Source organism: Tinamus guttatus, unplaced genomic scaffold, assembly GCF_059628265.1.
Source record: "Tinamus guttatus ecotype Peru unplaced genomic scaffold, ASM5962826v1 Tinamus_guttatus_pri_ptg000303l, whole genome shotgun sequence".
In the NCBI taxonomy this organism is placed as follows: Eukaryota; Metazoa; Chordata; class Aves; order Tinamiformes; family Tinamidae; genus Tinamus; species Tinamus guttatus.
Genome location: NW_028288837.1, coordinates 109,320 through 137,071, shown reverse-complemented (window position 1 = coordinate 137,071; position 27,752 = coordinate 109,320). Strand labels below are relative to the sequence as shown.

The window sequence follows — 27,752 nt, the reverse complement described above, 5'->3', positions numbered from 1 at the left end:
GTCCCCAAATCCATGGCCAATTCTCTGTGGGACACCAGGGCCATTTCCTACTTAGGATGTGCTGCACAGATGTTTATGTTTGCCTTTTTCATGTCAGCAGAGTATTCTCTCCTCACAGTCATGGCCTATGACCGCTATGTTGCCATCTGCAGACCCTTGCACTATGGCATACTCATGGACAACAGAGCTTGTGTCAAAATGGCCGCAGCTGCCTGGGCATCTAATTCTCTCTATGCTCTCCTGCACACTGGGAACACATTTTCCATACCACTGTGCCAAGGCAATGTGGTGGAGCAGTTCTTCTGTGATATCCCCCAGATCGTCAAGCTCTCCTGCTCACAATCCCACCTCAGGGAAGCTGGGCTTCTTGTGGTTAGTGTTTCTTTAGGCTTTGGGTGTTTCACTTTCATTGTGGTGTCCTACGTGCAGATCTTCAGAGCTGTGCTGAGGATCCCCTCAGAGCAGGGCCGGCACAAAGCCTTTTCCATGTGCCTCCCACACCTGGCGGTGGTCTGTATGGTTGTCAGCACAGCAATGTTTGCCTACCTGAAGCCCCCCTCCATTTCCACCCCAGCTCTGGATCTGGTTGTAGCTGTTCTGTACGCGGTTCTACCTCCAGCACTGAACCCTCTCATCTACAGCATGAGGAACAAGGAACTCAGGGATGCGCTGAAAAAAATGATTCAATTGGTAATATTTCAGCAGCAATAAGCTGAAATCCCATCCTTCTACTCAAGTGATACCTAATTTCTCTCAGACAACTCCTGTGATTTCGGCATTCTTGCTTTAATAATGAGGTTTGTGCACAAGTTTCTGAATTCATCCCACTTCTCCAGAGGTGGTAACCATGTCTTTCTGACCCAGAGGTCTTCTTTAAATGTGTCTATCATTGTGTCAGAGCTGTCATTCCCGTAATTAAAGGGGGGAATTAAAGGGTATGTTTCCAGTGCATCTTTTGGATTGGTCTCTTCTTCCAAAGCTGGTGCCACAAATTTGCTCCAAGACTTTCAACCTGAAAGATGCTTGTTGCTTTTCTGGGGCTTTTCATGGGCTCAAGGCAATGAGCTCCTGGGGGGATATGTTAGGGAATAAGGACTGGATTCAGTTCTCACTTGTGGGTGCTAGGTGCTCCTGATAGTGATGAATGGCCAAGTAGTATCTGCCTGGGACTGTCCCCCGTATGGTGGCCTATGACCACATTGGTGACCTTGCAGGCACTGGGAAAGGAGCTTCAAGAGCCGCCCATGATAGCTTATACCTGAAGTCATGGTCTGGATCTAGGGGCGCATGAACACAGCCTGAGCCATTTTATATGGCCTGTGATTGCTCAGAGCATCATTCACAGATAGAAGCCCCTTGATATGGTGTTCTCAGGTACAATGATGCCTGTCCAGCTGGGTCTGTGTCCAACCATGAGCACAACAACTGCAGAGTCACCCTGTGACCCCAGAGCACCACAGCCCACTCACTCTGCAGAGCAGCACCAGCATCTCGGGGTCCTGCAGGGAGCACCGGGGAGGCTCCAGGACCTTCCAGGGAGACCATAACTAAGGAATTAACCTGGGGAAGGGTTTTCCAGGGAGCAGGGATATCCCTGGGGAAGGGGAAAAGGAGAAATTGTGCTCTTAGAAGGAGGAATAAATGGGGAAAAGAAATATGTTTCTGTGCATGTCAGCTAGGGGCTGGCTGCTGTGTCCCTGGTAGCAGGAGGTGCCAGTAGAGCCCCAGGGCAGGGAGCCTTGTGCTGTGCTGGAGAGAGGGGCTGGCATGGGGGCTGCAGGCAGCCTGGGGTAGGGAAGCTCTGGGATACAGGAACAAGAGGCACAGAGTGTCACTGTCCTCTGTGTCCGTATGCCACTGGGGCCAGTTCCAGCTTGGAGCCTGATGGGGCACCTGACACACACGGCCCTGTCCCCTGGAGCTGCTGTGCCCACAGTGGGGCTGGGGCTGTGGGGTGAGTGCCCTGCGGGGGGCACTGCTGTGGGGCCACCCCCAGCCTGGTCTGCTCTGCTGGGTGGGCTGGGAGAGGGCAGGGCAGGTGGGGAGAGCTGGAGAGGGGCTGGGCTGGGCTGGAGAGGGTCCGGAGAGGAAAAGGACGTTTGCTGAGCTGGGTGTCCTTGGTTGCATGGCCTGACTGTGAAGGGGCCGCAGGGCGTTTGTCATGGATTGGTCTCTCACTTTGGCTATTTCCAGCACTAGTTCAACATTAGACATTCACAGGAGTCAGCAGGGGCAGGTTGCTGGGGGTGGCTGCCCAAGCAGGAGGGCTGTGGTGGGCTGAGACACCAAGGGTTGTTGCTGGGTCCATACTGGGGAGACCTTTCCCCATCCTGGAGCGCACCCTGCCCCATGCAGTGCCTGCACATCAGGACCGTGGGACACTTGTGGTTCCTTCAGGATCTGAGGCTACCTTCTTGGCCTGTCTCCCAAAGCAAGAGCCATGCAGAGATGCAGTAGATCCAGGGCATCTTCTTTGGGGGAAGCTGAAGAGAGGGCTAAAGCAGTGAAGCAGGACTGGGGCGAGTGTGTGCGTGAGGGCTGGTCCCTGCAGGTGGTCATTGGCCGCAATGAGCCAGGCTGTTGGGCGCACTCAGCTGCTCCCCGTGTGCCGCGCGACTCCCGCTGGGCCTGGCAGAGCTGCCTTCCAGCTCATCTGCCAACAACCTCCTTGCCTACTTCCTTGCTTGTCCCGCTTTGCCAGGCATCATCCACTCATTCCCAACTGCGTAAGGGAGCAAGAAATCCCACAGCCTGGCATTGGAATGAATACACATTGCTGAAAAAGAACCATTTTTCCTTTGCAGGCCTGGCCTTGGAGTCTCCCTTCCTTTCCAGAGAGCAATGCCTGATCTCCTGGGGATGAGCTTGTCCTCTCCTGGCACTGCTGAAGTGCAGGCATTTAGAAGGGGAGTGCCTGAGTGTGGAGCAGAGCTGTGGTCTCTGCTGCCTGTGGGGAATGCTCTTTGGTTCAGTGATGTCCTACACTCCTTTTCTCTGCCAGAGTTCTCTCCCAGAGAACCACCCTCAGCGGAAGAAAAATAGAAAAAAAAAGAAGAAAAAAAAATGAAAAGAATTGGAAAGAAAAAGAAAGAGGAAAAAATAATAAAAATAAAGAGAAAAACATAATAGGTAAAGAAGAAAAGGATGGAAAGAAAAATGAAGAAGAATAGAAAACAGAAAAAGAAGAAGTGAAATAGAATAAGAAAAGAAAAAGGATGGAAATGGGCTGTGGCATCCTAAAGGACCGTGTGGTAAGGGAAATCCTACAGGGACTTTTTCCTGGACCCGCTTGCCCCTAGGTTCTGAAATCTTAGGGCTAGACACACACACCTACAGTGGGGATGATTTTTGTGCCTGAGATGACTTGGCAACATCACACAACACCTAGAGAATGATACAGGAATATATATTTAAACAACGATAAAAATAAAAATATAATAAACAATAATAACAACAAGAAAAATAACAACGATATAGTCATCAAAACAACAATAAATCCAACAACAATATTAACAACAATAAAAGCAAATATAAAAGTCTATAAAGAAAAATCCAAATAAGAAGTTATTGCTAGCATCCATGAGCCCAGCGCTTCCTGGCAGCAGCCAGGGTGAAGGGGAGCTTGTCCTGCAAGGGAAAAGGAGGCGTGAGCAGGGCCGAGGAGCGGCTCGGGGGCTCCCGTGGAGCACAGGCTCTTTGGCGGCTGCGCGGGCTCTTTGGCAGCAGCGCTGCCGTCATTGGTGCCCTGGCAGAGGCTTGGCGTGGCCAGCGCAGCCCAGAGGCCGGCAGAGGGGCTGAGGCAGCAGGTGCCCAGGCCTTGGGCGCTCCTGCGCCCTGTGCAGCTCTGCCCCGGCGCCGCGGCCCGCCAGAGCGCCCGCACACCTGGGCCAGGCTCCCGCGCGGCTGCTCCCCAAAGGCAGCGCGGAGCAGCGCCAAGGGGCCGGGCACAGCCCCAGCTCTGCCCGTGCAGCCGGCAGCAGGGGCCATACCTGGGGGCTGCAGCCGGAGCTCTCCCACTCCATGGGCTCCTCCTGGCTGCAGCCGACCAGGCCATTGGTGCCCACAGCCTGGAAGAGACCAGGAGACCTTGGTGGGGACAGTGTGTGGGGAAGAGGAAGGATAAGATCGTCCAGTGGCTGCGGGGGCTGTACCTGGCTGCTGCCATAGCTCAGCCACTCCATGGGCTCAGAAGCGCCGAGGGTCTGTCCCCCATGTGTATTTGCAGTCTGCAAGGGAGAAGGAGGGGTTTGCAGGGCAGGTCAAAGAGCTGGAAGGATCTAGCCCAAGGACCACTCTTGATGCAGCAGGAAGTAGGAAAGCAGGAAGGGGCCAGCCACAACCCCAGCTCTCCCCGTGCAACCGGCAGCAGTGGCAATACCCGCAGGCTGCAGAAGGAGCTCTCCCACTCCATTGGCTCCTCTGCGTTAGTACAACCGATCAAGGAGTGGGTGCTGGGACTCTGGAAGAGAGCAGGAGAGCTTGTGGGGACGTTCGTGGTGCCAGCGCTGGCTATGTGCATGGGGCATCATGTCCCCTGGCTGATGCCTTGGCTACTCCTGGCCCTGGTGCAGCTCTGTCCCTGCCACCTCTGCCACCAGCCCCGCGGCTGCTCTCGCAGAGCCAAGCGCCAGCCGTCCCTGCGCAACCTCTGCCTGCACGCACAGTACCTGCACAGAGCTCTCCCACTCCATCGCTTCAACACCTGAATCATCCATTTTTTTGTTAATCTCCAGGAGCTGCAAGAGAAAGGGAGTGATTGCATTTGCATCCCTGAGAGCAGGTGTCTCTGTCCCTGGAGCCTCTTGACGTCTCCATGCGCAGGAGCAGTTGGATACGGAGCAGGCAGTGCTGGGCCTGCCCGCAGCAGCCTCCTTGCCCCTGGCACCCCCTTTGGCAGGCAGGGAGCCCAGTGCCAAGTGGAGGAGAGAAAAGGGCAATGTGAGAGGTGTGAGCACCAAGTGTCGCACGGCGGCTTTGTGGCCTCCCCTGGGAGGCATCGCGCAGGCTGCCCTGCAGCCCCGCAGCTCCCCTGCATCTTGTGGGCACCACGGGTGGCCCCTGGTGCTGCGCGGCCCTGCTGCTCACCTGGCCTTGCTGCTGCGTGGCCAGCGCTGGGGCCACTGTGAGGCGCAGCCCTGGGAAGCATCCGTGTTCCCGTGGCGATAACTGCCCCTCTGGGATGTTCCACTGCTGCGTGGGGGGAGGAGGGCAGCGGCAGGGCCAGGGGGGCCGCCGTGAGGAAGGGTCTGCGTGTGCTGGACTCCCCCTGGCACTGCTGAGCCTGGCGGCAGAGAGCAGTGCGTGGCCTTGGGCTTGCTGGGTGCCAAGGAGGTCTCCTCACGTAGCCCCATGGTGCTGCTGGCGGCTGCCTGCCCAGAGGCCGGGCTGCACTTGGGGCTCTGCTTCCACCTCTGCAAGCAGCCTTGAACACCTTGATCTTTCTTCCCTGCTCCCCTGCTGCCCTTACAGCCCGATGGAGTCAAGAAAGTTTTGTTTTTTTGTGGTCGAGACGTGTTCCTTGATGGTGCAATGAGCGGGAAGGGCAGTTGTGCCCCGGGGCCAGATGTGCGTGTCCTCAGCAGAGCCCTTGTGAGTTGGTGGTGGCCTGGGAGCCCCTGGTGCTGCTGGGCTCCTTCTCTTGTCCTGCCGCGCACCTTGCAGGCGCCATGTGCTGTGGCTGAGAGCAGCCTTGGTGCGGCTCCTGCACTGCTGCCCCTGCCACGGCTTCCTAGGGCTGCAGAGGGCAGAGCAGGCACAAATGTGCCCTCAGCAGCAGCAGGGACCTGCAGGTGATGCAGCTCTGCCCAGCACTGGGCTACAATGCTCACTTGCTAAGGGAAAGAATTCCCGACTTTCAGGGTAGGACATGAAAGCCAAGGGCTGGTGGCGCAGGGAATTGTCGGCAGGCATTTGTCTGCTGCCCTGGGAATGCTGGAGAGGAAGTGTGAAGCAGAGCAGTGTTCCCTGCAGGGAGGCGCGAGCAGAGGGCTGGGCAGCGAGCTCAGCCCCGTGGCTGTGAGGGCCAGTGCTGGGAGCCCCCTTGCCTGCGCGCATGACGCCTGCAGAGCCCAGGCGTGCGCAGTGCCCCCGGCGGCAGGAAAGGCGCTGGGAAGCCCTTGCCCCACGCAGGCTCCTTGCAGAGAAGCTGCGGCTCATCTACCTCGCGACTGGGGCGAAAGAGCACCCTTGAGAGCAACATGTTTATTCTCTATGCAGCTCCTGTCCTCTCTCAGCACTCGCGTTGCTGTGGCTTTTCTGTCACCAGCTTTACATGTGGGGGTGTCTGCCATGTCCCTCTCTGGGAAGGAGACTTTGGAGGTATCATACAGAGGAGGTGGAGGAGGTGAAGTGATTGGAACAACCCCTTTCCCCTGCTCTTGGCTCCATCACCTGTTGCCTGCTCCGCTCCAATGACACCTCTACCTCTTTTGTTGGTCTTCTTGGCTACTTCTCCAGGCCTGCATGTGCAGAATACTCGTTTGGAGAGGAGGAACAAAAAGTCTTTGTTCCTGGAGCTCCCTGCATTGTCATGGATGCAGAAAAGGCACACCAGGAGAGAAGGGCTTCCCTCAGAAATCCCAGAGGGTGCTTGGGGATGACTTTCCGCCCATTCCCAAATCCCGCACCCTGCATCAGCTCAGCACAAACCCACACACTCGTATCCAGGCCACAAGAGCTGTCCCGCCAGCGCAGCCTTCCCCGCTCCTGCAGCTCCTGCCTTGCTGGGAGAAAACAAGGGCAGCCCCAACCCTCTGCAGCACCAAGCGTCCCTGTGAACCCTGAGCTTTAGCTCCTTGTTGTGGCCCACGTGTCTTGTCGCGCTCTCTCCTGAGCGCGGCCAGGTGCTGCCTGTGCTGGCTGCAGTCGCGCAGGTTGCAGACGCCCCATGGCGAGATGAGGGCAGCAAGGAGGCGGCGCTCGTGGCACTCCCGCGCAGGCTGCCTTGCCAGGAGGAGCGCTGGCCCCGCGGGAGCTGCTCCCCTGCGCGCGCAGCCCTGCCCAGCGCCGGGGGCCTTGGCTCCCAGCACCCAGCGCGAGGGTGAGAGAGGACACTCTGGCACTTAGCAAAGGCCGGGAATGTTGTTCTGTTCTACAATGAAGCACATGTTCGTGTGCAGTGTCCAGGGGATCTCACTCCACAGATGCCCTGCAGACACGCGCCGTGCTCAGTAGCACAGAGGAGAGGGGAAGCGCTGCGAGTGCCCTCTCCTTCCGTGATAAGCTCCGGAGAGGAGTGTCCCCAGCCCATGCCTGAAAACAGGTTGTGGTTGACCTTCTGTGTCCTCTGCTTTGCTGACTAGGCATAAGGTCTTCTGCTGTGCTGGAGAAGCAGATGATGCCTGCAGTGATGATGTGGAAAGTCACAAGAGCACCAGGATCTGCCGTGGTGTCTGGTCTTTGTCCCTCGAGGTGCTGAGGGACAGAGCAGCCTCCATCGTGGTCCCCAGCACGGGGCCCTTCCTGGCAGCAGCCCATTTCTGCACCAGCTGCGTCCAGGGACACTGCCCCCTGTGACGTGGTCCCTGAGTGTGTCCCAGCCCTGCAGGGCCCTGTGTCCCCCAGGGGCTCGGGGAGCTCGGCCCTGCATCTCCAGGCCCCATGTCCCTGCGGTGCGACAGCTTCCCTTTGCCTGTGGTTTGGGCACTATGGGGACACGTTGTGTGCGGCACCCGGAGAGTTGAGAGCTGCCCCGTGGTGGGGCTGGGGCTCCTTCCCCTTTGGGCATCCCTTGGGACATGTGTGCAGGTCAGGTGAAGGAAGGTTCTGCACTTAGGGATTACTATCAGGTTGATTTTTAATTGTCCTTTGTATAAGTATTTATTCTGACACATTTTCATGATGCCCTGAGGCCTTCCCACATCTCGTACACAGAATTGCTAACATCAGACGAGAGGGAAGCACTGCTTGTACATGGTAAATGCCAGGACATTTCTTCCTGAGTTTGCAGGGGTGTCTCATCCTTGCAAGGAGTTTCCTTAGCACAGGGTGCCAGGTTAAGGGGAAGTGAGGGATTCTCACTGTCCATCCTCAGGAGTTGTTCAGGTGTCATTCCCGATTCCTGCCCAGCTTATCAGTGCTAGGCCCTGTCATTTATAGCATTAGGAGGAAGAAGACATGGCTGTGATATGGTCATCCTCATAAGGTGATTCTTCCAGAATCTTCAAGCAATTTGCGTAATATTCTCCGCTCCTTGAACCGCGAGTGAGTTGAGTTGTGCACTGTCAGTGGGTGCCTCTGCATCGCTTCCCAGTTGCCTATTTGAGCAGTCCTTGAAAAGTACATGCAATTTCCAACACATGTTTTTGTGACATCAGCATCTGTTTGTGCTTTTTACACCTCCATTCCATACATATTGTTGGAGGGAGGAAGTGGAGTAGGGCAAGTGAATTACCCTAGGCCTGAGGAGACAAGTATGTTGTTGACAGAGATTTTGTGTGCAATGTGTGGGTGTTGGGGGCAGCTTTTTAGTAGCGTAATGCTGCTAGGGGAAGTGTGCGAGTAGCCGTGGTACCTGTGCTGGGAAGGGATGAAAGGAAACAGGGGCAATGTTTGGGTCTTCACTAAGCATGCTGTGGTTAGTGGTTTTAGCTGTGAGGCCTGTATTTTGTGGGAGGTGAATGAGCAGAGTGACACTGCTAATAGCAAGGTATGAGGAGGCCGGTATAATTGTTGGGAGGGAATGAAGCAGAGCAAGTTGGTGCTGGGAGGCTGCCCTCCTCATAGAGAGGGAAGGTTTTGCTCTGAAGCCATGCTGAACAGGACACGGTTGTGCAGAATGACACTGTAGGTAGCAAGGAATAAGCTGTATGAATAACTGTATGAAGGTGTGCCACAGGAATAAGCAGATATGGAATAAGAGTGAGAAGGAGAAAGAGAGGACAAACAAAGAAGGAAAGAAAGAAGGAAAGAAAAATGGAAAAAACGAAAGCAGAAAGAAAGAAAAAAGGAAAGAAGGAAAGAAAGTGAGAGACAGAAAGAGAGAAAGAAAGGGGGAGAGAAAGAGAGAGAAAGAAAGGGGAAAGAATGAGAGTGAGAGAGAAAAGGAAAGAAAAAGAGAGAGAGAGAAAAAAAAAGAAAGAAAAAAGAAAAAGAAAGAAAAGGAAAAAAGAAAAAAGAGAAAGGAAAAGAAAAAACAAAGAAAAAGGAAAAAAGGGAAGAAAAAGAAAAAGGTGAAGAAGAGGAAGAAGAGAAGGAGAAAATAATTAAACAAGAAAAGGAAAAGAAAAAGAGAAAAAGTAGAATAAGTGAAAAAAGAAGAAAAAGAAAATAGATGGCAAAGGGACTGTGGCATGGCCAGGGCCACATGTGAGGGGAAGTCCTAGAGGGACCATTTCCTGGCCCTCGCTTGCCCCTAGGGTCTGAAGTCTGAGTGCCACAAATGTACATCTTGGGTGGGGATGATTTTAGTGCTGGAGATCTCTTGGAAACAACACACAACACTTAATCAATGATACAGGAATATATATTTAAACAACAACAAAAATAACAGTATAATAAACAATAACAAGAAAAATTACAACAATATAATCAACAATAACAACAATAAAAGCAACAACAATGTTAACAACAATAAATGCTAATAAAAAAGTGTATAGAGAAAAATCCAAATAAGAAGTAATTGCTGGTGTCCCTGGGCCCAGCGCTTCCTGGCAGCAGCCAGGGTGAAGGGGAGCTTGGCCTGCAAGGGAAAAGTTACAGTGAGGTTAATTTATTTCTCAGAGGTTTACAGGCCAGGAGCAAGGATATGGCTATGAAGGTGACTGTGATGACATCTCATTTTGAGTCCCTGATAGACCAGCAGCTTGTATCTGGTGAAGAATTAACTTGGAGAGGCCACCCCTGTCCCAGCAGGCCTGCATATAGGCCTGCAGTGTTAGGAATCCCCAATTTCCAGGGTTTGTGTGCTGTAGGAATGACACCTGTCCAGCAGCAGGGAGCTTGCTTGAGTTGCCTGTGTGGTCTGTACCGGGTTTCTCTTCTTCATATGTACACCTGTTTTAATACCACCTTTGGGTCTGTAGCATGTCAGGAGTTTCCAAGTATGTTCTGACTGCAGATTGGGAGCAATGGCTGTTGGACGAGACAGAGGTAATCTCACTCCCAAGGAAAGACGTGAGAAAAATGTCCACAGAGGCCTCTTTTTGATAACAAAACAGATTCAAGATCAAGATTTCATCAAATGTGCCAGCTTCTGGCCTATGAGCTATCCTATGAGGAATGACATGAAAAGCACATGTCCCACCCATGCCCCTGTTGCTGGCCAATCAGGCACTCAGGCAGCAATGACCTCACAATCAATATCCAAGGGAAGGGAAGGTGAAGGAGTTAAATGCAGAGTGCAGTGGAGAGGATAAGGACAGCATCCCCTGGAAGGGTAGCATAACAAAATAATGTGGAAAAAAATACACAATCATATTTGAAGGAGCTCATAAAATGTCCAAACATATCTCAATAAAAAAGCACTCATTTTGTTACCAAAAAAAAAAAAAAAAAAAAAGTAAAATACCCAACCATAAGGTTAGAGCCTTAAAGCCTAGAGGCATGGAACTGTATGAAGTTGTGCCACAGCAACAGGTGGGGAGAGATGCAGCATCACTGATGAGAAACTGCACTGCCCTTCTAGGACCTGCACCAGTACCCATGAGAACAAAGGCACCAGGAACAGCCCCTGCAGCCCCATCCCTGGGAGCAGGTCCTGGAGCTGCCACAGTGGCTGCACGCAGTGACACTGCTCGGGGAACCAAGGCCAGAGAGAAACCACCATCTTCCTGGTTCGGTCGCTGCTGCAGGGAGAGCGCGGCGCAGGCTGCCGAGGCCACGTGGGCTGTGGTTTGTGCACCTGCAGGCGAGGCTTTGATCTGCCGATCAGCCCCGGCAAGGGAATAACGGGCTCCTGGGTGAACACCCTGAGAGCTGGGGGGCTCTGAGCGCCTGGGCTGCCCTGTCTGCTGTCAGAGGGGTGAAATGTCCCAGCTCCCTGCTCCTGGCCAAGGCACCAGCACCAGGCTGTCCAAGAGGGGTGGACGAGACCGCACTCACGGGATGTATCTCTGGCTGCGGCTAAGAGACATTTCACTGCTGCTGCTCCCATCACAGAGGGGCTGTAGCAGGATCAGGGGCTGTTCCTCTTTCCTTCCCTTCCTGACACAGCCCGTCCCAGGGACAATCCCAGCTCCACAGTTCTCATGGCGTGGGGAAAGCTGGACACTTGCACCTTGGGCACTCATGCAAACACAGCATGTGAGATCCCCAAAGTTCCCAGTCACCTGAGTGGAATACAAAGTGTGACAGACCCATTTCCCTCTGTGGTCTGCCCTGTTCCACTGGGATGGGCCCCATAATGATGCCCCAGAGCAGTGACCAGGACATCCGCAGTGGAGCCGTGCTGCATATATGGTCATGAACGGCGCTCGAGAAGTTCATTGGAGGGCTGGGCTGTGACTGAAGGGAGATAACCCCCGATAACGTCTAAAATGGTGCCTGCTGCTTCGATTGGCTCATCTGGGAGCTGGGCCGGCACCTGCAGATATATATTGGCCTCCCATGTTTGTTGTCCTGCACAAGTCCCCAGGATCTGTGGCAAGGAGAGGGTGCATCAGGGCAGTGCCATCAGGGCAGGAGACTGCAGATGGAGGCAAAAGGACTCCGCATCTCTTGGGTGCTGTGGCTGCTCGTCTGGGTGCAGCTGTGCTGGGGTAAGTGCTGGGTAAGTGTGGGGTAAGAGTGAGCTCTCCCCTGTAATTGAGGAGGGAATGAGGATTGGAACGGAAGATGGGGATCATCTCAATGCTCCCTGGGGACCCATAAAGCCCTGCAGGTGGTGGGTGCATTTGAGTGGTACCCATGGTGGATCGGGGTAAAGGAAATGGGTCCCTGGGCATCCCAAGAGTGCAGAGGGGAGATGTCTCACACCCCAGGGGCTGGGACTCAGCCCTGGGACCCTACACAGTCACTGTGCTGGGGTCAGTGCCCTCCTGACCAGCCTCATGTCTGTGTTTGAAGGTGCTGCGGAGGTGAGGCTGGAGGATGGAGACAGCCGCTGTGCTGGGAGAGTGGAGGTGAAACATCAGGGCCAATGGGGGACCGTGTGTGGTGCTTCTTTCTGGGACATGAAAGATGCTGCTGTAGTTTGTAAGCAGCTTGGCTGTGGATTTGCTGTCCGTGTCCCTCCATACGGATATTTTGGGTCAGGATCTGGCCGGATTTGGCTGTACTCTGTAAGCTGTCAAGGCACCGAGACTGCCTTGTCTGAGTGCACACATAGTGGTTGGGGTAACAACTACTGCATTCATACTTTGGACGCCGGAGTTGTTTGTTCAGGTAAGGAGTCATCCAGTTCCTCACCTCTGGAGTGGGGCCTGGGATCAGGGGACTAACCAGGCTGTGCCTTGAAGGAGCAGTGCGTGGGTACCAGCTCAGACCCTGACATTGCCACTTTCACTGTACTACTGCAGCTGCTGCTATCCCTGGGGAAAGTCCCAGGTGAGCCCACCACGGGGTGCACAGACCCCATCAGAATCCTGGGGGCTCAGCCCACCCTCGGATGGTGCCTCAGGCTGAGAAATGAATCCCTCGCCCTGTCCTACAGCTTCTAGGTCTCCATCAATCTGCTCAGGTTCTGCCAGGATATTCCTGGCAGTGCTGGGTGTCCCTGTGCCCCAGACTTCAGGATGACTTGCTCGGCAGCCCATGGCTAGGGGAATGGTACAAGATGTCTGAGGCTCCTGCAGTCATTTTCCTCACAGACAGGAGTGCCTTGGCTGACCCAAAGGGGCTTTTCAGAGGGGACAAGAGCAGAGCCTGGGGCAGAGAAGTAGGGGGATGAGCAGGGCACCCCTTGTTCAGGGCCACCCTGTAAGGACCAGCCCCCCACAAGCTCTGGGTTGGTGTCTGTGGGGCCGCTCTCTGCTCCTTCCCACGTCACCACAGGCTCAGGCTGGTCCTGTTGGGTCCCTGTCACTGACCCCTCCGACAGTGCAGGACACCCTGGGAACAGGGAGCATTTTGGGCTGTTCCGAGGCAATTCCCCAGGCTGTCTCTGAGCTCTGCAGGGCTGAACAGGCTGCAGCAACCGTTAGGGCTGCGGTGCTGGGGATCTGTGCTGGGCAGTGGGGCAGGCTGTGGGGCAGCAGCATTTCCCTGAGCAGTGCCTGTGGCTATGGGTATGTGATTGAGACAAGCTCCAGAGCACTGTGTGGGTGTGAGAGGAGGTGCAGAGGATCTTGAAGGGTTTGTGTCATCAGAACCTACTGAGAGCTGCTGTTTGACGTTAATGGGATCCTTTGGATGTGGCTGCCACGGTATGTAACTGCCAGAAGCTTGTGGCAATTCCCTGTCATTGTGGGGTTTTTAAATTTTATTTTTTCCCCAGGATTTGTTCGGCTCGTTGGAGGAAACAGCCCCTGTTCAGGACGTGTGGAGATCACAGATGCAGACCAGTGGAAAACAGTCTGTGACTCACACTTTGATGTGAAAGCTGCTGACGTGATCTGCAGGGAGTTGCAATGTGGCACTGTCCTGTCTGTCCGTGGGGGAGCTCACTTTGGAGAGGGGGTCGGTCCCATTTGGGATGGAGAGCTGCAGTGTGTGGGGAATGAGCCCTTCCTCTCCTCCTGCCCCAGGAGGTCCCTCAGCAACCAGACCTGCAGCCATGCCAACGACGCTGGTGTCACCTGCACACGTGAGCATTCAGGGAGGAGGTGTGAAATGCCACTCACAAGCTATATGCTAAGAGATAGGGGAGCAGGAAAGTGACCATGCTGAGCATGGTGTGAGTGCAGGAGAGATGGAGTGGTTGTCTGCAGTCCTGCAGTGCTGGAAGCAAAGGAAATTGTATCTCTGTGGCATTTCTATCTTGGGATGATGAGCTAGAGCACAAAGTGATCCTCTCTAAAGACCCTCACTTCCTTTTGTAATATATCCAGGATTCAGGCTGGTGAATGGCAGCACGGCATGTTCCGGGCGAGTGGAGATTGAGGTGGAGGGAACCTGGGGAACCCTCTGTGGCTCTGGCTGGGACATCTCCGATGCTCATGTTCTCTGTCATCAACTCAACTGTGGATTTGCTGAGTCCATGCCTCCAGGAGGGCACTTTGGGAGAGGAACAGGCCCTGTCTGGAGAGACACTTTCCACTGTAATGGGACTGAATCCCATTTGGGACAGTGCCCTGTGACTGCTCTTGGGGTGTCCCCATGCTCACCTGACAATATTGCTGGTGTTTTTTGCTCAGGTGAGTTCTGGGAAAATGGAGTAACTCATTTTGCCCCTTTTGTGTGATTTGGAAACTCAAAGCAGGGGAGCACCTGGTAGTGACAAACTGAATTTCCTGCTGGAGAAACTATGGGTTCCCATGGTGGGATTCAGAGAGCTTTGCCTGCTGCTGCAGAGCACGTTTTCTTGGGAGAGATGAGAGCTGAGCAGGGAGCTGGCATCTCTGCTGCTCCAGGGCATCTGGTTCAGGCCTTGGGGCCACCACCAGGCCTGGGCTCCTCTGTTCTCTCCTGGGGCACAGGCCAAGGAGGGAACTGTGGGACACAGCTCCACTCCCTGCAGGTGCGAAAGATCCTCTGCTCCCTCCTGCAGCCCATACCCCCATCCCAGACCAGACCCTGATCCAACAGCCTGCGGGGACTGGACCATGAGTGCGCCCAGCAGGAGCAATTCCTGAGGCTGAGCAGCACCTTGGGGCTGGGATTTGCCCTTGCTCCTTGTCAGTATGAACCTCAAACTTGTCCTGTTTTGTAAAGAAGGCCCTCATCCCTCTGCTTCTTGCTAAGGACACAAGCTCCACATCCCAGATCCACAGGGATGTAGAAGGGCAGAGCTGTCCCAGCAGGAGCCAGTCCCAGCTTGAGGATGGAGCAAGGCTACTGCTCACCCTGTCACCCAGACCTCGTACAGGCCACTACTTCCTGCTGCTGAAGCTGCTCCAGATTCATCCATAAGGACATATCTGGTGGCTCAGGGATTTGGCTTGACCTCCAATGCTTTCCCATTTCCATCACTGAGATGATATTAGAGCTCAGCAAGGTTTAGGGCCTGGAAAACAAAATCCCTTTGAGCACTCCCATCCTTGAGCTCCTCACTGTGAGCTGGATATGGATAGGTGAGCTCCAGGATGTCCAAGGGCATGAGAATGGGAAACAAGGCAGCATGCAGGACATTTCCCCTCTCTCCGAGCAGGACTCTCTGGATCCCTGCGTCTGGTTGGTGGAGGGAGCCGCTGTGACGGGCGACTGGAGATGCCCCTGAATGGGACATGGGTCCGAGTCCTGGGTGACCAGTGGGACCTGAACGATGCCAGCGTGGTGTGCCAGCAGCTCCAGTGCGGAGAGGCAGAGCAAGCCTACAACCCGCCGAAGTCTGAGCGAGGGACGGGCCCCGTGGGGCTGAGAAGGGTCCAGTGTGCAGGGAAGGAGACTCGCCTGACCCTCTGCAACACCTCCCTGCCTGCGGCAGCGCCTGCAGGAATTGCCGAGGACGTGGGGGTGGTTTGCTCGGGTGAGTTGCTCTGACGGTCCCCAATGTGCTGTGCTCCCCAGGGCTGCGAGCCCCTGACAGCCGGGTTTCTCCTGGGTGCAGGGAGCCGGCGGGTCCGGCTGGTGCACAGGGCAGGGCGCTGCGCTGGGAGAGTGGAGATCTTCTACAACGGCACGTGGGGGACCGTCTGTGACGACTCCTGGGACCTGCTGGACGCCACCGTTGTTTGCCGCCAGCTGGGCTGCGGGGTGGCTGTGAATTTCACCGGCTCTGCTCATTACGGGGAAGGCTCTGGACAGATCTGGCTGGATGACGTGAACTGCTCCGGGGATGAAGCTGCTCTCTGGGACTGCCCGGCCAGGCCCTGGGGGCAGCACAACTGCAGGCACAAAGAGGATGCAGGAGTCGTCTGCTCAGGTCTGTGCGGGCAGCCGTGGTGGGAGCCTGGTGCTTCATGAGGAGGGGACGAGGGAGAAGCTGGACATGGTGGAACTGCCCCGACTGCCCTGAGCCCCCTTCCTGCCCGGTCCTGGGGACACCCATGCACAGTCCCCACAGGACCTGCTCAGGACTATAGGGAGAGCACAGGTGTCCCCACAGATCAGAGGGGAGGGTAGTGCTGCACATTGGATGCTTCTCTCTGTTCCCTTGGTAAAACAGTGCCTTGCTGGCAGTACCCTCTGACTATCTGAGCCCTGGGATGTCTAGAAGACTCCCTGCTTCTTGGTGGAGGCACGGGGGCCAAGTGGAGGGCAAGAAGGTGCTCAAGAGTAGTCAGGATGGATTTACCAAGGGGAAGTCATGCTTGACTAATCTGATAGCCTTCTATGATGGAATGACCAGCTGGATAGACGAGGGGAGAGCGGTGGATGTTGTCTATCTCGACTTCAGCAAGGCTTTTGACACCATCCCTCACAATATCCTCCTGGGCAACCTCCAGCAATGTGGGATAGATGAGTGGACAGTGAGGTGGATTAGGAACTGGCTGGATGGCAGGGCCCAGAGAGTGGTGATCAGCGGTGCAGAGTCTAGTTGGAGGCCTGTAGCTAGCGGGGTCCCCCAGGGGTCAGTCCTTGGTCCAGTCCTGTTCAATTTATTCATCAATACCTGGATGAAGGCACGGAGTGCTCCCTCAGCAAGTTTGCTGATGATACGAAATTGAGAGGAGTAGCCGATACCCCAGAGGGCTGCGCTGCCATCCAGAGGGACCTGGACAGATTGGACAACTGGGCGGTGAAAAACCTCATGCAGTTCAACAAGGCCAAGTGCAAGGTCCTGCACCTGGGGAGGAATAACCCCAGGCACCAGTACAGGCTGGGGACTGACCTTCTGGAGAGCAGCTCTGCGGAGAAAGACCTGGGTGTCATGGTGGATGATAAGTTGACCATGAGGCAGCAGTGTGCCCTCGTGGCCAAGAAGGCCAATGGGATCCTGAGGTGCATTAAGAAGAGCGTCTCCAGCAGGTCGAGGGAGGGGATCCTGCCCCTCTACTCAGCCCTGGTGAGGCCACATCTGGAGTACTGTGTCCAGTTCTGGGCCCCACAGGACAAGAGGGATGTGGAACTGCTGGAGAGAGCCCAGCGCAGGGCTACAAGGATGATCAGGGGCCTGGAACATCTGCCCTATGAGGAGAGGCTGAGGGAGCTGGGCCTGTTCAGCCTGGAGAAGAGAAGGCTGAGAGGGGACCTGAGCAGTGTCTAGAAGTACCTCAAGGGAGGCAGTGAGGAGGATGGTACTAGCCTCTTTTCAGTGGTGGCCACTGATAGAACTAGAGGAAACGGCCAAAAACTAAGGCATCAAATGTTCCACAGAAACTTAAGGAAAAATTTATTGGCAATGAGGGTGACAGAGCGCTGGAACAGGCTGCCCAGAGAGGTTGTGGAGTCTCCTTCTCTGCAGATCTTCAAAACCCACTTGGACACAGTCCTGTGCCACGTGCTCTAGGTGACCCTGCGTGTGCAGGGTGATTGGACTAGATGACCTCTAAAAGTCCCTTCCAACCTTAAGCAATCTATGATTCTTAGAATAATCCTCCCTATTCACGGATGCCATAGAATGCCCTAAGGAATTCTTGTTATGTTTATCTCTGCTCACTCCAGGACCAGCTTGTCCCCCCTAGCTTTGTGTTTTTCCTTCCAGAGTTTGTGGCCTTGAGGCTGGAGAACAGTGATGGCTGCTCTGGGCGCCTACAGGTTTTCTACAACGGGTCATGGGGGAGTGTTTGCTCCAACTCAATGACTTCGAGCACCGTGTCTCTGGTGTGCAAACAGCTGGGCTGTGGAGATGGAGGATTCCTTGAAACAGACCTGCCATATAGGAAGGTATCTGGCCATACATGGCTGGATCATGTTGAGTGTGGAAAGAGGAACAGCTCCTTTTGGCAGTGCCCCTCTGATCCCTGGAACCCACAGTCCTGTGATGACCAACGAGAAGAGACCCACATCACCTGCAATGGTAATGCTGGAGCCATGTGGGCGCAAAGCTCACAGCAGGTCTTGCTCCCTGTTCAGCAAGGCACAATGTTGAGAAGGGGTCTGGAGTGGCTTTTACTTTCCATATGAGATCATTCTGCTGTCAGTGACACAAATACAACATATCCATGAGCAGTAGCTGCCTTGAGCTACCCACATGGCCAAGGAGGGGAAGAGGCACATGCAGCCTCCACCTCACCTTGGTGAGCTCCTCTACTGCACCTTGGACACCTCTTGGAGGTGCCTGTTGATCTCTGTTGTGAATAGATGGGGCCCAGACAATCACCTTTTAGCTTGGGAAGTCCATGCAGAGCATTCCACTCATGACCGTGGTTTGCTGAGGGAATGGGAAGGGGGAGAGAGAACGCGGTGCTGGTGGCTCAAGGTTATGTAGGAACCAGGCCGTGCGCAGGGCAGTGCTGGCACCAGAGCTCAGAAACAGCCTCCCCTGGGGACATGCTCCTGCTCCTCTGCTAACCAGGAAACCTCTTGGGGTCAGTAGCCAGGGTAACACTGGAGTCCAGCACTGTTACACACTGCATTATCAGGGGGGTTCACCTTTGTCCACGAGCAGGGGGAGGTGCTGGGAGGTTCAAGCACAGCTCAGTCCTGATCCTGTCCACATGACCCCCATAAAGCAGCCCCTTCTTTCACTGTAGCGTTTCTTTCTACAGGGAGACGACCAGAAACCCCTCCAGCCCTAGCGGCAGAGTGCCCCAACTCTACGAGCTGCACAGGTAACTGCTGCTCCCTGTGCCCTTCTCACCTGGCCAGGCCCTCCCAACCACCCCAATCACATGGAGGGCTCTGTGTTTTCCAGAGATGGAGAAGATTCGTGTCGTGGGAGGAGAGGACGGCTGCTCGGGCAGAGTGGAGGTTTGGCACCGCGGCGCCTGGGGGACGGTGTGTGACGACTCCTGGGACATGAAGGACGCTGAGGTGGCCTGCAGGCAGCTGGGCTGCGGCCCTGCCGTGTCTGCCCTGGGGGAGGCTGCGTTTGGGGAGGGGACGGGTCCCATCTGGCTGCAGCAAGTGAAGTGCAGAGGGACGGAGCGGTCTCTCTGGGACTGCAATGTGCAGTGCGGCAACAGCCGTGCCTGCCAGCACAAGGAAGATGCTGCTGTGAATTGCTCTGGTGAGTGGCAGTGCTTGGTCCCCTTGTTTGGGGACACGTTATCCCAGCTGGGCCCTCACAGGGCCCCAGACTCCAGAATAGGGATGTCCCTGCAGAGGTTGGGTGCCTGGTGCCAGGTGGGGAGCAGATGTTATGGGGCAGGGTGTCCTCATGCCTTTGCCTGTGGGGTTCTGCAGCCCTGTGAATGCCTGTCCTGGGCTGTCCGTGCTGTCCTCCCCATGGCCCAGAGCAGAGAGCCCAGGGCCTGTCATGGGCGCCCAGGGAAGGACTGTTCTGATGGCACTTGGAGGGGACATGCACAGGCACAGCCACATCTCTCTCCCTGCTCTGCAGCTGCACCCAGGATGACAACAGCAGCCCCGCGAGCAGGTAACCTGTCCTCCTCCCTGGGTTGAGTCTCCCTGGGGCCAGGCTGTGACCTGAAGACCAAGGGAAGCGCCCTGAGCCCTCAGAAAGGAGGCCAGAGGTGGGAGCGTTTGGCTTTGTGGAGGGCTGTGAGTATCCAGCAGTGTGAGAGATGCCAGTACAGGGCCTCCCAGCCCTGCCATGTGCAATGGGTCAGGACTGGGGTGTCCCTGGGCCCCAGCGTGCCCCAGGCGAGGGCCTGCCTCGTCCATGTCACTGCCCATGCAGATCCCACCCAGAGGCGTGTGAGGGAAAGCAGAGGAGTCTCCGTGCCTGTTGTCATCTGCATCATCCTGGGGGCCCTGCTCTGCCTGCTCCTGGCCCTCCTGGCAGGGCAAGTGCGAAGAGCCAGGGCTCAGCGCAGAGGTGGGTCCTTCCCCATCGGTACCAGGGTGGACGATGCCTCTTGGCAGCCCTGTGGGGGCTGTGGGGTGTGTGTGAGGGCACAGAGGGCTGGGGTGGGGGTGCTACCTCCTGCCTTATTCCCTATTCCTTCACTGTTTGTGGGACACCCGCAAGCAGGAGCTGTGGGAGTGCTGATGCAGGAGGAGATGGTGATGGAGGAGGAGAGAAAAGGCAGCGAGGGGCTGGGGGAGATGGGAGCAGCAGGAGACGTCCAGGGACGCGGCTGGCTGCGCTCTGAACAGTGCTAGGGGGAGGCTGTGGGGCAGGAGCCGTGCCAAGAGGAGCTCAGGGCAGGGGGTCTCTCAGAGTGGGAGTCGGTTGCTGGGCTGCTCCCTCTGTCCTGCCCTGTTCACCCATATCAGGGCAGGATCATTTTATGGACCAGCCTGGCAGAGAGTGGGAAGCTCCTGGGGAGAGGTGCTATGGGAGCTGCTCCCTGGTCAGAGCAGGGCCTGACTTGGGGCCAAAAGGGGCGTTGGGGGCTGTCTCTGAAAAGAGAGCATGAGGTGACATTGCCCCAGACCATCTCCACAGGGGTGTTGCTGTCAGAGGGGATCTGACCATAGTGCCTGGGCAGAGCAGTGGGTCTGGGCTGTGGGATCAGTGCTCATCTGGCTAAGGTGGAAGGGCTGAGTGCCCACATCGGGGTCCTTCTCCTCTCTCCATGTGCCTGTGCTGATCTTGCCCATATCCTCAGCCTCCAGGAGGTCTCTGGAGCCCCTCTCTGAGGCCGTGTACCAGGAGATCGACTACAGCCAAGTGTGGGAGAAGCAGGCGAGGTTCAGTCCTCCAGGTCTGTGTGGTCGGTTCTGGGACAGAGCACGTGGCAGGGCCCTTTCCACTGGCCCTAACCCACGATGGGACCATTGTAGCCCTCGGGCCAGTTGTCTCCTCAGTGCTGGGGTCGCAGGTTCCTTCAGGAGAGCAGCCCAGTGCTGGGCTCAGGCGAGGAGCTTCCTCCCGACCTGCTCTGCCCATCCCAACCCGCGGGCACAGCTTCTCCCTGCCTGTCCTGCTGCCACCATCGGTTGTACCTGTTGGGTAAGGGAAGGGGGTGGCCAGGGCTGCTCTGAAAGGCCCTTGGAGATGGGATTTTTCCCATGGGAGCAGGGCAAGCCCTGGGCTGTCCTCCCCATGCAGTCCCTGCTAGGTGGGTCCCCATCCCCAGCAGGGCTGACAATTGGCAGGGTCAGAAGGGCTCATCCCGATAACATTCACTGCTCCTCTTGCCAGGTTCCTCTTCAGAGGGCTCCCTGACCAAGCTGCAGCCCGAGCCCAGGGACAGTGAGGAGCATCCTGGGTCAGCACCAGGTAATGGGCAGGGAGGCAGGGGAAGGGTTGGTCTCTCCTCCCCATAGCTGTGTCACTGAGTGTCACCATTGGGGTGGGGAGGAATTGCCTTCAGGAATGACTCTGGAGTCATGCAGTGTAGGCAAGCATTGGACATGCCCCACTGAGCTGGGTGCCTGAATGGAGCCTTTTTGGGCTAGATTTGTCCCTGCCTCCATCAGGCTCTGAGTTTGTCCCAGGGAATCCCCAGCCCTGGTGCAGACTCCAGCTCTGTTATCCCTGCGACAGGGGGAGAGGGCACCCTGCTGCCTCACACACACTCCCATAACCCTGGATCCAGGATGCTGGATCTTCTGTGACCCTGCCAACACCAGTGTCTCTGCCCTTTGTTCCTTCATGTCCTTCCTTCCTCTGCTCTGTGGGAGGGCTCCTGTCATCACCAGCTCCTCTCTCGTTTCAGAGGTCCCTGTCCTGCCCACAGGTGACCCAGCGGATGGCTATGACGATGCCAGAGAAGTATCTGACCCTGGGGAGGATCTTGTTCCTGGCCAGCAAGACTGGGAAGTGCCCAGGGAAGCAGAGGATGGTGAATGGCTTGAAGAGGCACGGAGAGGTGAGGGGGAAATGCAGCTGCTGGCTCCTGGGGTGCTGTCCCCAGTGCCAGGAGAGTGGCAGCAGCCTGAGAGCCCGGCCTCCCGGCATGGGGAGGGTACCTGCCTTAGGAGTTTTACTGGTGAGGAGACGGGGGTGGGATTAGGGGACTGAAGGTCTCAGGCAGTGAGAGACAGGGAGGAAGGGGATTCAGCCCAGGAGGGGCATGTGTGTGGGGCAGACTGCAATGCACTGGCCTTGCTGCTTCCAGTGGGGAACGTGCGCTGCTGGGGGTGTGATGGAGACCCCAGGGCAATCAGAGCAGCCCCATCCTTTCCCTTCGCAGACACAGCGTATGATGATGCTGAAGGAGCATCCCTGGCACATCCTCATGAGGACACCAAGGCTTTGAGACTGGACCCTGGTGCCAGACTGTCCGTGAACCCAGGTCTGAGAGAGCCCATCACTGCCATGAGGTTGGGTGCAGCTGGGACAGAAGAGAGGTCTGTGCAGCTTGCAGAGTCATGAGTGACAAAGACTGCTCTCCCTTCTGCCACTAGTAGCAGAAAGAGCTGGACATTGCCTCTCTCATCTTTTCTCTACTTTTATCCCATGCATTGCTATTTGTTCTTATTAAAACCATGTGGGAGTTTGACCCAGAGATTGTGTTTCCCTCCCCAGGTGTTGGATGTCTCCCCAAAGCTGATCAGGGAAGGTGAAGCAGCACAAACCAGCAGTGGGTAAGGGGAACATCTTGGGAAGAGCAGGCTCTGAGACAGGCTGTGCTCCTGCAAGAGCCCGTGATCTCTGGGGTGTGGGAATAGTGATGAGTCCAGCTGGAGGATATTTCTGCTGGCAGGGACATAGAATCATAGAATTATTAAGGTTGGAAGGGACCTTTAGAGATCATCTAGCCCAACCCCCCTGCACACACAAAGTCACCTAGAGCACGTGGCACAGGATTGTGTTCAAGCGGGTTTTGAAGATCTCCAGGGAAAGAGATTCCACAACCTCTCTTGGCAACCTACTCCAGGGCTCTGTCACTCTGTCAAGAAATTTTTCCTTGAGTTTCTGTGGAACCTTTGGTGCTTCAGTTTGTGGCTGTTTCCTCTTGTCCTATCACTGGCCACCACTGGAAAGATGCTGGCCCCATCCTCCTCACTCCCTCTTAAGGTATTCATAGACACTGAGCAGGTCCCCTCTCAGCCTTCTCTTCTTCAGGCTGAACAGGCCCAGCTCTCTCAGCCTTACAGTCAGTCTTAGACATTCCCATCCTGCAAACCTCATGCAGGGTTTCCAGCCATATGTGCCAGTCTGCAGAGTCCTATTATGTCCCTCTGGGCAGGATGGTCCAATCTCCTGCCCCAACCTGCTCTTTTCCAAAGGGCTCTTCCTGGGCTACCCTGGTCCCTGGGACAGTTGCCACCACAGAGCTGCAGCACAGAGCTGCACAGAGCCTCGAGTGCTGGCCTGGGGCCCCATAGCAGTGAGCCCGCAGGTGACTGTAGGCCCTGAACGCTAGCCCATATTTCCATGGCCGAGAAGATGCCATGTCTACCCCTAAAGCAGGAGCCCATAGGAGCTGAGACAGGATCCCTGTTCCTTCACTGGGTTTGAAGCAGCTGCTCCCCAGTACGAATGGGTGAAAGACCTCTCCTGTGGGAGCTGAGTAGGGAGGAGGGTTCGATGGTTGTCCAGCATGTGGCACCCAAACTGCCTCCCTCCTCCATTCAGGGGTCTCTGCAACTTGCTGACCCTTCCTGAGGGGATCTCACACACTGACGGGCAAGTGAGGGCTCAGGGCAAGCCCACAAAACCCTCCTCATCCTTCACCCCGGCTCATTTGTTTCCTTGTGCTAACCTACTCAGAGAGCTGCTCCTGGAATAGTGAGAAAGGAGTCACACACATCTATTCCTGTATCTCTTTCTATATAATATATATAGATGAATATGTAAAAGATGAGACATCTGTGGCTAAACTATCAATTTCTGAGAGCTGATTTTTTTTCCTCCTGCTTTAATTTTCCTTTCCTACAGTGCAGTTAACTATATCCCCTACTTCTTGTTTTCCTTTGCTTTTTTTGCCTGCCCATCACACTACCACTTGTGCATCCATCCTCCACTCATGTACGGGTTTCAGCCTTCCCAGCCACAGAAGAGCAGGGACTGTGTGGCTGCCACCACCTCTCCCTGCCTTGCTGCCCCATCACAGCTCACCTCTCCCGGCAATGGGTACCCTCCGCCGCGAGACAAAATCAGACATCTCTGCTCGGGGTCTAGGGTCTCTTTGGGGGTGGCAGAGGATAATGCTCCAGCCCCCTCTCCCATGGCAGCATCTCCCCACTGGGAGCTTCTCCAGCCCCAAGAGGCACTGAGGGACTTTTGGGGGACCCCAGAGGAGGTTCTGTGGGCCTCACCAAAGGACCGTATGTGCCAGAAGAGCAGTGGGTCTTTGCACGTCTCTGGGAAGAAAGGGGATCCAACGGGCTGCTGAGACACAGATGGAGACACGTGGAGGCCCCCGATATTCACTGAGGCCTTCAGGGCACCAGAGCTCACTCAAGGAGCCTTGGGATGCACTGAAAAACTGACAGCAGCCCAATGAGGGAAATGAAAGGAACTCAAAGACCCATGAGATATACTGAAAAGCAGATTGAGGCCTCCAAGAATCATCAAAAACCAGACAAATCTCTGGCACACACCAAATGGCACCTGAGGCCCCAGGAATGGACTGAAAAATGAGGCACACTGAAAGGCACTCAGAGGCTGCTCGGACACACTGAATGGTGCTTGGGTCCTACGGTGCCCCAAGAAGCAGACAGAGACTCATGGGATGCACCAAAAATCAAGGGTGGGCACTGTGAAGAAACCAAAGGCAATCAGAGGCCTCTGAGAGGCTCCAAGTAGTGCTCTGAACACCCTGGAAGGGCCCACAATGCACACAAAGTCCCAAGACAGAGGTTCCTAGGACCACCTGATAGACACACTGAGCCCTCTGGGAAGTGTGCAGACGTCCCTGGAGCAAACTAAAGAAACACAGAGGCCAAGGGAGCCCCCCAAAATGTGCTCAGAGGCTTCCAGGGAGCCCTAAAAGGTGCTTGGAGGCACCTGGGGCACACTGAGAGACACTCCAGCAGAGCAGCTGTCCCCTATAAGGCAGTGAGGAGCTGCAGGAACACCAAAACACACATGGAGGCACTGTGGAGAGCTGTGAACAGCGCATGGAGGGCCCTGGGATGCCCCAAAACACCAAAGAGTGGGAGTCCAGAGGGGCACTGCCAGAACAGGGAGCACGTCAAAGGGACATGGAGGTCTTGAGGGAGCACTCAAAGCCATGCAGAGGACCCTGGCAGGCTCTGTTCGCAAAGAGGGCAAAAGAAGGGAAACTGGCAAGGCAGACGGGAGGTTTGCATGGATCACTGGCAGTGCAGCCCAGCTCTTGGCCTGCTCCCAGCCACTGTCATGAGCTATCCAACTTCTTCTTTCTTTGAGGAGGTAATGACAGAGGAGGGATGGCTTTCTGGACGATGAGGCTTTTTCTCCCTGCAGCCAGCACAAGACAGCTGTACCACTAATGCCACTGCCACTAGCAAAGGAGTGCTTTAACCTGCCCTTGCTGCCTGGGCACTGGTGACTCTGCCTAGGAGGCTTTTGCTTCCTGCCCCTTGTCTCCAGTACATCCCCAGGCTCTTGCCTGGTAGGGCTTCTTCTCCAAAAGCAGCCAACCGCTCCATGCAGGGCACGTGTTGTCATGGCCGGGGCAGGTGGGGAGCAGAGGGAAGAGGTGGCTTTTCTGTTTGGCAGAAGAAGTGCTCTAGTTCACAAGCAGGACTCTGGCTGTCTCTGCTGGCTGTCGGCCTTCAGCCTGAGCTCTGGTGATAGAGGAGGAAAGAGAAGGTAACTCAATAAATCTGAGATTTCCATGAACACAGCACCCCACACTGCCATTCCCATATTCTCCGCTGTGCAGGGACAGATGTGTGCTCATCAGCATGAATGGGGTATACAAGTGGGATAGACTGCAGTGACCAGGCACATGGCTTGGCCACACAAGTGCAGTGGTCAGGGTCTTGCTTACACACCACTGCCCCTTTTCACTCCCTCTGCCTCATTCTGTTAGCTGCAGTGTCCAGTGATTTCTTTTACCCTCTAGTTCTTCATGTCCTGTTCAGTTAAGTCCACACTGGGCCAGGGTTGAGGCATCTGCCTGCACACCCTAACTCTGCTTGGCCGGGGGAGCTGTGGGCCTGGATGGAAGATCCACGGCCACCACATCCTTCACTGTGGTGCGGAAGAGCCCATTTCAGAGCAAGACAACCGAGCTGCCCAAGAGCAGCTAAGTACTCGGTCAGGCTTTGTTCACCCAAAGTGCTGCAACTTCCCTGGGGCCCAGTGTGAGGATATGGAGTTTGCTTTAAAGAGTTCACACTTCCCTTCAGAAATGGGATGCTCACATACAGTTTATAAAAGATATTAACAGCAATTCTGCCCCTCAGAGGCCCTAACAAAATGAAACATGAATGCAAAGGAGTGCTTTCCGTTCCTCTGCACTTTTTTGTTATCCCTGGTGCAACACAAAAAAAAAAAAAAAAAAAAAAAGAGAGATTTCATCAACGCTACATGCTTCTGCCCATCACTTTGCCATGAAAGGATATGGATGATAGAAGGTTAGTTTATTAGAAAAAATAGTTTATTTGAAAACATTCTCAAACATGGAGTACTTCTTCAGCAAAGAAAAAGACGGTAGGATATGCTTATGTATCCAAGATAAAACACTTTTTTTTTTTTTTTTTTGTTAACAGAAATGCATCCTAGACTCATCAGTGGATATAAAATGGGGCTTCTAACAATGAACATGCTGGCAGCATGTTGTAAATATATATATTTTTAAGAAACCTCCCTCAAAAGTGAATAAATAAAGCTATTGCCCACATGCCATCACTGGCTAATGAGTGAAGCTGTCTTCATCACAACAGTGAAACTGAGATTTATTTATGTATTTGAATCCAATGAATTTTAACTTATTGTAAGCTTAATTTTCTTGGCACCTTCTTAGCATCTTAAACTTAGCATTTTCTGTTCTTCAGGGAAGGAAGGTGTTTTGAGGTTTCCTCAACAGCCCTTGGTCATTGTTCCCAAAGTTTTCAGATAAACTTCCTGAGATGATTTATGAAAGTTCCTTGTGTCAACATGTACTGTCAGCCTGTGTTGCAGTCTGAATAAGGGGGGTTACATTTAGTGAACATATTTTCGATTTCATTTATAACAGTCCCTTGTAACCATGGCACAATTCACACCCTCCCCTGTCACCACTGCAATCCAAAGAGAACACAAATCTGCTGAGGCACCTGTATTAAATAGCTACATATATATATGTGATATAATAAATCATGCATATTTAGAATGGCAATTACGAAAAGCATCAAGGCAGCCAAAAGTTTGCATGTCCAATGACTTCCTTCAGGGCCTCAGGGCCTTTTTTTTTTTTTTTCCTGAGACTTTAGATGAAGGTGTTTGCAAAGAGGTGCAGGACCATGTTCAGCACAGCTGCAGTTCTGACGGTCTCCATGAAAACGTCTTCCATCACAAAGATCTTCCCAAGGATGGACTGGGCCTGTTTTTATTTTATCTCTCTCTGAGTCATGTTCCTGTCTGAGAGTGTAGTGATGTATTTGCAGCTCAGAAGAGGGTTCTCTGTGCCAGACCTTTGGGAGAGTATATCCTTCAGGGGAGGGCTGAGCTCAGCCCCACATTTTCAGGGCCAGGACTGACACAGCCCCAGGGCTCAGCTCCGGAAGACCCGCGCAGGTCCCAACAGCTCCCCTCATGCAGCCCCTGGTGACACGCGCTGATGTCACACTGGCTTGTGCTGCATCACAAGGAAGTGACCCCAGCGATCAGCAGGGCCCTGTCACTTCCCTGCCAGGCACGCGCGCTGCTGGTCACTGCTCGCCGTGCTCTGCTCCACTGATGC

At 54.8% G+C, this 27,752-nt stretch overlaps 1 protein-coding gene across 1 annotated transcript; it reads left to right on the top strand.

The window, feature by feature from the left end:
• Nucleotides 1–11,629: 11,629 nt before the first annotated feature.
• Nucleotides 11,630–22,306, top strand: LOC148594061 (antigen WC1.1-like). Its single transcript, XM_088528152.1, has 15 exons — nucleotides 11,630–11,696; nucleotides 12,004–12,321; nucleotides 13,373–13,681; nucleotides 13,926–14,231; nucleotides 15,185–15,502; nucleotides 15,584–15,898; nucleotides 17,621–17,935; nucleotides 18,627–18,689; nucleotides 18,773–19,087; nucleotides 19,421–19,456; nucleotides 19,721–19,858; nucleotides 20,595–20,690; nucleotides 21,131–21,208; nucleotides 21,648–21,800; nucleotides 22,050–22,306. The coding sequence occupies exons 1-15, from the start codon at nucleotides 11,630–11,632 to the stop codon at nucleotides 22,304–22,306; spliced, it is 3,084 nt and encodes a 1,027-aa protein (XP_088384278.1).
• The last annotated feature ends 5,446 nt before the right edge of the window (nucleotides 22,307–27,752 follow it).